The sequence below is a fragment of the Rhododendron vialii genome, chromosome 9a (genome assembly GCF_030253575.1).
Source record: "Rhododendron vialii isolate Sample 1 chromosome 9a, ASM3025357v1".
NCBI classification, from domain to species: domain Eukaryota; kingdom Viridiplantae; phylum Streptophyta; class Magnoliopsida; order Ericales; family Ericaceae; genus Rhododendron; species Rhododendron vialii.
The window spans coordinates 34,432,050-34,441,117 of NC_080565.1; the positions used below are offsets into that span (position 1 = coordinate 34,432,050).

A 9,068-nucleotide genomic window follows, 5' to 3' on the forward strand; every position below is an offset into this window, starting at 1 on the left:
TCAACAACTCCAACCCAATTCTCCATTTTCACCTGTAAAACTCCCCCCAATTCTTTCTCCAGTTATTATTCGATATTATTTTTTTCCTCCTTTCATTATATGCATGTTTTTTTTCTCATTTCAACTCATTATTTAAACCAATACAATGATAGGATAGTGTAAATGAGAAAAAATAATATTATGAATTCAAATGGTTAGAATTTACATTTGATGTTATTTCAAAATGTATTTACATATACTTGATATTTGACTCATTTTGAAGGTATTATTAATGTCTTTCCAATAATACCAATTTTGTAGAAAAATGATGTATAATGTAAAAATTATATGCAATTGACGAAATTCTAGCAAAAAAATAAATAGAATATTAGTGAATGAGAAAAATAGAGATAGGTCTCCATTTGGAAGGTGATTCTCCAAATATGGAAAATGAGAATTGAGTCTCCAAAATGGAGACCCCAAATGAAGATGAGTTAGAGGACATAACTTCTCCAAAATGGAGTTTTAGTGTCCAAATTAAGATGGGTTGAAGATGCTCTTATGCTTTTACGGATCCTACAAAGATAATTCAAATTGCAAGTTATTATTTTAAAAATATTTTTTATGGGCTTCTAGAAAAAAATTAGAACAATCGATATCGGTAAAAGCTGTTTCAAAATTCGTAGGGTGTTTCAGAATTCATTGGACGTCCTACAAATTTTAAAACAATCTTTACCGATATCGGATTGAGTTAATTTTTAAAAAAACCCATAATAAATATTTTAAAAATTACTTACGATTTAAAGAACCTGTAACAGGCTCCACAAAAATTTAAAAATACATATCATTAATTTTTTGCCAATACCAAACATGACATAATATAAAAACATAAAAGAGTGGAGACCAAAAATTTGCCGTTTTGGGTCGATACACCCCCGGCCCCCGCTTCCAGCAAAGTTTCACGTCTGATTCCCCCACCCCAACCCCACCCCACGCCACCCCACAAGATAAAGTACACTTTTCACACGTGGGAATGTACTTTTTTTATTATTATAATGAAGTGGGCTAACGTGACAATTTCTGGATGGATGTAGACTGTAAATAAGTTATGCTCCGTTCCAGAAACATTCGTAAAAAATAAACAGTTTATTTTACATTTTCAAACTCAAAAATAATGTAAATGAAAAATATTTTTTTATTTTTTTTTTGCAACGTATAAAAGATCTTGATGGGATCTATCAAATAAAATTCATATTGATAGAAAAATTATTTGCGTAAGTATATTATTTTTAAACTTAAAATTATCTTATTAAAAAATAAATACTTATTTAAATTTGCAGAACGGTGCCTTAGTCTCTTTTGATTATTAGAGTGAGACTCCGAAACGAGACTCCGAAATGAGTCCCACAAATTCTTGCGTACAATTAGTGTACCTCTCTCGTTGCTACTCATGTAGCGTCACGTGGTTAGTATTGTAGGGGAGTGTCGTGTCCCTGACGGTTTGTTCCTTTAAATAGACCTGTTGTCCGCCCCTCCCATGTTTCGTAATAAGTTGCCTGTCTTCGGCTTCATAGAATTTGGAACTGTCTCTCTCACTCGAACACTTCTACTCCGGAAGAAGAGTGAAAGGCTGGCCACCAAACAAATAATAATTAGCAATGACCAAAAATATCTCAAGGGACCGTCACGTGGCCGTCTTACCGTTCCCTTTCTCCAGCCACGCCGGCCGCCTCCTCACCCTCGTCCGCCGCCTCGCCGCCGCCGCCCCCAACGTCACTTTCTCCTTCTACAGCACCGCTAAATCCATCGAGTCCTTGTTCTCGCCGGCGGAGAGAGTCCCCGGCAACGTGAGGCCGTACGCGGTGCCGGACGGGGTGCCGGAGGGGCATGTGTTCTCCGGGGAGCCCGTGGAGCACATTAACTTGTACCTTACGGCGGTGGGGGAGGGGGAGAGCCTCAGGGGAGTGTTGAAGGCGGCCGAGGTGGAGACAGGGCGGAGGATCGGGTGTGTTATGTCAGATGCGTTTATGTGGTTCGCCGGCGATTTGGCGGAGGAGATGGGGGTCCCGTGGGTCCCGCTCATGACCGGGGGTGCTAACTCTATCACTGCGCATTTTTACACCGATCTGATCAGGGAAACTGTTGGAATGCATGGTAAGAGACTTTTGTTCTTGGTGCACTACTATTATCCGGTTTAATAGAAAATTGTTTTTAAAATACTTCCTCCGTTCCGATTTATCTGCCTACTTTTCGACTTTTTGAGAGCGTTTGACCTTTACAAAAATTATCTATAATTTTCAATTCGTAATGTTTTTAATGTGTAATATGAATATTGTTTGGTAGATCTCAATTAATTTTACTATATAAAATTTTCAAAATTATAAAAAATATAATATATAAGTATATTTTTTGAATGACACGAATTTCAATAATTGGATAAAAAAATTGAAATTGAGGAAGCATGAACTTTGGCGGTTCGGGTTCGATTCGGATCAGTGGCGGGTCCAAGAATTTTACATAGATGGATTACCTCCCGACTACAAGACTGGCCCCAAAGATTTCAAGTACAAATATGGGCTCTCGATAATGTTTTATAGTAATTTAAAATTATAAAATCACTCAAATAAAATTAAACCTTTGTGGTATCGTTGTTAAGTTTGAATTAAGATCATGTAATGGGCAACAATAAAAATAATAATTACCCAAAAAAAAAAACATTAAAAAAAAAACTTGCTAAGAGTTCAAGGAAAATATATGGCATGCTATACTTACACATAATCGATTTTCAGAAGGTAAAAAAAGGAAACAAGTTTTTAGTTACAGGAAGAGAAAAAAAAATTGAAACTATATCAAATACAGTAAAACGTATTGTGTATATTATATATTTGCACATGAAATCTTTGAGAAATTATGGAGAGAAGAACTTTTAGAGTATAAAAATGAAGAAAAGAGGAAATCTTCGAACCATTTCGGAGAGAAGAACTGTTAAGAGGCTTATCATTTAAGAGGAACAAACAAAGTTCACTACAAGTTTTGAACCTGCGTCTGTTACCTTACACGCATCAGTTCTTACCATTGAACCAACAGTAATTTTCAATAGCAATACAAACATATTTATTATTTATTATGAAGTCCCCTGGGTCATGTGACCCAACTGGTCATACATTGAATCTGCCCCCGTTCGGATTGAACGGGTTGGGGAATTTTCTACTATTTAAATTTCATAAACGGCAACCAAATCATTCGAGCTGGACATCATTTACGAATGGGTGCGAGCGGAAAGAATGACAAACCGCGACAACTGGTTTAGTTTCAAATCCAAGCTGAATCGCCCAAAACTGTCAGATGTCAGTCCTACTAATAAACTTTCTTTTCTTTTTCTTTTCTTTTTTTTTTTCAAAAAATAAATAGTGGTCTTTTAGTAGCTGATAGCCAGACTGAGAAACAATTTGTTACTTCTAAAAGTGAACGTATAGCTTTAAGGACATCTAGACAGTGTGACAATAGCTTAAGGAAGTTTAGACAGTTTTCCAATAGCTTAAGGACGTACGTTTAGACAAATTGTTTCTGTCATGTGAACTTATAATTTATGTATGTGAGTGAAATGAGATGTGTCATAATTCGTATTTTTGTAGGTTTGGCTCGGTTACAATAGGGAAACCCATCTTGACTTACAAAATAATACTACCCTTTTACGGCCACGCATTTATGAGAAACTCTTCTCGTCCTGAACATCCAATAATATTGGAAGGACGTATAATGGTATAAGATGAGAGTGGAGTATATCACCGGCTCTCAAAAGACAATAAATAAATTTTCCATAACCCGTGCCCCCCAATAATTTTTTTTTTGATTTGTGCTATGTGGGGTTCAAATGCAATAAATACTTAGCATGAGTACATGTTCGTGTATACTAAGGGAAGCGTTACTGGGTCCATATATTTATGTGCATTATGTATGTAAGCCTTAATGAGCAATACTAGGTCCATACATTTGGAGGTGTTTGGGAGCCTATTTTTTGGATTTTTATTTTTAACTTTTTGGTTTTTTGGCTTTTTGGTCAGAATGTAGTTTCAATCTGGTAGAGTGTTTGGATGATATGTGCAGAATGCATTTTGTAACTTGATAGTGTTTGAAAGATATGTGATGAAAATGAATTATGACATGATTTTTTATCATATTGCCTTTGCTTATTTATTATAGGATATACTGTGTATAAATAATAGTTTAATCAATTTTTTTAAATTTTTTTGTTTTTAATTGTATCAGCATATACAAAACTTTTTACACATTTCTCCTAAAAAACAAAGTAAAAAACCTTTTACACCCCTTATATATTAAAAAATATGATTAAAAAATTAATTGCTCAAATTTTCAATCCGTTTGAACCAATGTGAGATTTTATTTTTCTAATCATTTTATACTAAATAGTCATAATAAATTTTTGACTCTAAAACCTTTCAATGAGGATCCTAAGAGAGTCCTTGAACCAAATATAAAGGATAATTTGGTCTTTTCTCTTTTTAGCTCACCAAATGTGGAAAAGGACCTCCGGCCTTCTTTTTGACTTTTGCTCTAGATCTTCAAAATTGGAAAAATCATTTTGCCAAAACTCATTTTCTTCTCCACCAGTCAAACACCCAAAACTAAAAAAGGAGAAGTTGAAAAGGTGAAAAATAGGCACCCAAATAGGCACATTGTCCCCAAATTTGGCAACCCATTTTCCACCGCACATGGAGCACTTAATTTTTTTTTTGTAATGCGGGGTGTCTCGGGTCAACTTGTGCGCTCCTTGGACTAATTCCTACGGCTTCTCCCACACCTATTTCACATGTTTACGCGTGGGATGAAGTGACCCGAAGAGTTGTTAGCAAGGAGAATTGAACCTAAAACCTTAGAATGGAACAAACATCTAAGTCTCAAGTCAGGACCATTTGGCCAATTCTTTAGGGGTTCATGAAGCACTTAGACTCTATTCGTTTTAAGATTTTAGATTTGGATTTATAGGTAATGATTGTAGAGAGAAATAAAGTAATGATTGAAAATATGGATAATGATTGGAGATAGATATAAAAAAAATGTAATAATTGAAAAAAAATTATATAATTACTCCCTCCGTCCCTTTTTAAATGTCCTGCTTCGTAACTCCAACTTATTAAAAAGACATCATCATTACACCTTTCACATCAACTTTTTCCTTCACTTTCCCTACTTACCCATCATCATTACACTTTTACTCACTAACTTTTCAAAATAAAATCTACTTTTAGGGACAAAATAGACAATACACCAATTTTACCCTCCTAACTTTACAAAATGGACACTTATTAAGGGACAACCCAAAATAGAATACTGGACACAAAAAAATGGACGGAGGGACTATTAAAATCCAAAATTCAAAACAAACGGGGGTATTAATTACTCCCAGACAGCATATTCTTCTCTCTATAGTAGTGCCCAACTTTGCACGTACCTTCCCCCTTATCACAAAGGCAAGGGAAAAATACAAGAGGAAGGTAATAGAATAGAGAGATACTTTATTCACAGCGGGGCCTCTTTACCCTCAAATATGTGTTTCGGACGTTTTGGATTTTAATAAAAATATTTGGAAAGCGTTAAAGTTTTATTAAAATCCGAGCCGTTCAATACACTTTTGAACGATCGCAATACATTTTCGTAAAACCTTATTCACGGAGCTCTGTAATTGAGATTTTCTCAAAAGATTATACTCATCAAGGTTACAAAAAATAATGAAAGTCTGTTCAAAAAAAAAAAAAAATCAAGGTTACAAAAAATAATAAAAATATCAGAGTAAGTAAATTTTCTTTTGTTTGGGTTTGCCACATCTTTTGATTTAGTTAGTTTCGCAACTATTTTCTCCACAAAATAATGGAGGAAGGGGGCTGCTGTCCCTCAGGCTTCTGTGCCGGCCAAAACAACATCGTCCCGAGTCCGAAAACTTGAACCGAAACATTCACTTGAAATATCTCGTCGCTTACTATGGCCTTTCAAAAATTTAAATCGATCGAGCATCGATAAACTAATGAAAGAATGACATGTTTACCGTGTTATTATCAATGTCCAAAATATTTAACCACAAACTAAGCAAAAAGAGTGATTTGTTCACTAGATTATCTCATTTGCTTATTTTCGTGTATATACGCGTATATACATATATACACGAAAAAGGGGTGCTCAGATCAAGCACCATACACATTTCGGATGCCGTTGATTCTCGCATAGGCCCCATCGGTTTTGTTTTTTAGAATTTTTGGACAGCACGGATCGGCTGTCCGGTAGCCGGAGACGGCCCGCCGGTGGCCGGCGGTACGATTTCTCTCCCCCCTTATCGGTACTTATAGCATTTTTTATTTTCCCCTTGATAATTTGGCTGTCTGTCACTACTCATCAATGCGTGCGTAAAACAGACATTGTTGGCAGGGGCAACGACATTGTGAAATTTATCCCAGGATTCTCGGAGCTACGCCTCGGGGACTTGCCTACGGGAGTCCTGTTCGGGAACTTGGAATCTCCGTTCGCAATCATGCTACACAAAATGGGGCGGGCTCTGCCCAAAGCAACGGCCATTGCTATCAACTCCTTCGAAGAACTAGACCCTGATATCATCCAAGATCTCAAGTCCAAGTTTAAAATGATTCTCAACGTCAGCCCATTTAGCGCAATATCGTTGCCTTCATCACCGCCGCCGCCGCCCTCCTCGTACACGGATGAGTACGGATGCATCCCGTGGTTGGACAACTGCAAAGCCGCCTCGGTCGCCTATATCGGCTTTGGAACTTTAGCTACACCACCACCGGTTGAGGTATTGTAGTACTACTAAAATTTTGCACTTATAGGCTCAATGAGAATGCATGCTATTTTATCTCTAGTCGTCAAAGTTGTTTATTTTCCCACAGATTGCGGCATTAGCTGAAGCATTAGAAGCTAGCGGCACTCCGTTTCTCTGGTCTCTGAAAGATAATTTCAAAAAGTTTTTCCCGGAAGGATTCATTAAGAGAACTGGCGAGCGAGGGAAAATCGTGCCGTGGGCACCTCAGGAACAAGTTCTGGCACATGGTTCTGTAGGAGTCTTCGTGACTCACTGCGGGTGGAACTCGGCACTGGAGAGCGTCGTGGCGGGTGTGCCGCTTATAGGGAGGCCGTTCTTCGGCGATCATCAGCTAAACGCGTGGATGGTGGAAAACGTGTGGAAAATTGGTGTGAGGGTGGAGGGGGGAGTTTTCACAAAGAGTGGCACAATGTCTGCCCTTGAACTGGTTTTGACTCATGAAAAGGGGAAGGAACTGAGGGCGCGAGTTGAAATGTTTAAAAAGCTTGCGTTGAAGGCTATCGGACCCGAAGGGAGCTCAACTCGCAATCTCCATACTTTGTTGGAGATAGTAGCAGGGTACAATCTTTAGAAATGCTAATTCGCCGGCGAATAAAGATGGGTGTAATCTGAACATCAAATGCGTGTGTCTCCGTATGTGGTACTCGTTATAAAATGGGTGAACGTTGCCCACCTTCCTATTGGTTACTACTCACTCATGAAACTTTCCTTTGTTATAAACTATGATTGAATTTTAAAGATAAATCCAAACATTTACTTATTTATTTTGGAATCATTATAACTTTGGAATCATTATAACCATACCTACCTTATATTTAAGATAACTTAACGGAGAAAATCTTGGCAAAAATTTCCATGACCCCAACTTAATACAACTCCCAATAAGACCATCTTTTATTTTCTTTTGTTACGCGCTGCTAATGTAAAAAAAGAAAATAGAGCTATGAACTGGTGCATTCTTGTAAACTTATTGATTTTCTGAAACTTTTTGCGGTATTTTTACACTTTTCGTTGAGTTTTTTGTCATAATTTTGGGGATTAATCATTTTTCTCGACGAGAGGAATAAAAAAAGTATAAAAATGTGGGCCAATGTTGAGAAAAAATTCATATAAAATGATATTTTAGACAAACAAGATAGTTGTTTCGTATTTTTTCGTCTTTAGTGAACTTTTTTTTTTTGCTTTTGCTCAAAATTTTTAACTTTTTAGTCCCCTCTCGTCGAGACGAATGATTTCTTGGAAAAATATAACATGTGTTTAACAAAAATTCAAAAAAGACGAACAAAACACACAAAACGGAAAAAAAAAAAAGAAAAAAAAAAAAGAAAAAAAAAAAAACTAGAATGGAGCAGAAGTAAAAGGAGCACAAATTTAACCGTGAGGCGTTGTAGGCGCATGTTCAATCAATGCATTAAGGAGATTTTGTGCCCCAAGTCTGAGTATGACAATAAAGTCTACAAACCGGCAACTCGACCTATGCTCCAACCCATGATCATGCCACATCATCCGGTGGGTCCACCTTTTAAATCAGCCAAAAAAAATAAAAAACAAATAAAATGCTGAAATTTGGAAAACCCCCCAAACCCAAAACTAATCTGCAGTGAAACACCATTCAGTGCAGGGTTTGATGTCTTTCACTTTTGGGGTGTTTGGAAGTCTACTTTTTGACTTTTTCTTTTTAGTTTTTTGGTTTTTTAGATTATGACCAGAATGTATTTTTAGTATGGTAAGAGTGTTTGGAAAATATGTTTAGAATGTATTTTGAAACTGTAATAGTGTTTGGTAGATGAATGTTAAAAATGAATTATGGATTGATTTTTTATCAAATTGCCCTTGGCCTTTGTTATTGTGTTAAAAATGTGTAAATAGTTACTATTAATTTCTCCCTTTTATTAAGAAGATTTTCAGGTGGTTCATATCCTTGTCCATTACTAGCACATAAGTATATACTATTTAACTATTTATATCTCTCCTCCTTATTTGGTTATAGGGCACTCGTTGAAAATCCGATATAGAGCCAAAAATTTATTATAACCATTTAGGATAAAATGATTAAAATAATAAGATTTTCGCACTGATTCAAACGGATTGAAAATTGGAGCATTTAGGCCCCGTACATTTTGGGATTTTGGATTTATAAGTAATAAGTGTAGAGAGAAATAGAGTAATGATTAGAAATATGGATAATGATTGGAGAGAGATAGAGAGAAAAATAAGAGTAATGATTGGAGAGAAATAA

General features: G+C 36.2%; 1 protein-coding gene across 1 annotated transcript; it reads left to right on the forward strand.

Moving 5' to 3' along the window:
• Nucleotides 1-1,516: 1,516 nt before the first annotated feature.
• LOC131301009 (anthocyanidin 3-O-galactosyltransferase 3GT1) lies at nt 1,517-7,593 on the forward strand. The gene is made up of 3 exons (XM_058327098.1): nt 1,517-2,133; nt 6,408-6,802; nt 6,897-7,593. Exons 1-3 carry the CDS (start codon nt 1,638-1,640, stop codon nt 7,398-7,400), a joined length of 1,395 nt encoding a protein of 464 aa, XP_058183081.1. The 5' UTR covers nt 1,517-1,637; the 3' UTR covers nt 7,401-7,593.
• Nucleotides 7,594-9,068: the final 1,475 nt, after the last annotated feature.

Excerpts from the sequence above, each read along its gene's own strand:
- LOC131301009 (XM_058327098.1), top strand. The coding sequence starts at position 1,638 with ATGACCAAAAATATCTCAAGGGACCGTCACGTGGCCGTCTTACCGTTC. Across the intron at positions 2,134-6,407 it reads GGAAACTGTTGGAATGCATG|ACATTGTTGGCAGGGGCAAC; the intron begins GTAAGAGACTTT and ends TGCGTAAAACAG. Across the intron at positions 6,803-6,896 it reads CTACACCACCACCGGTTGAG|ATTGCGGCATTAGCTGAAGC; the intron begins GTATTGTAGTAC and ends ATTTTCCCACAG.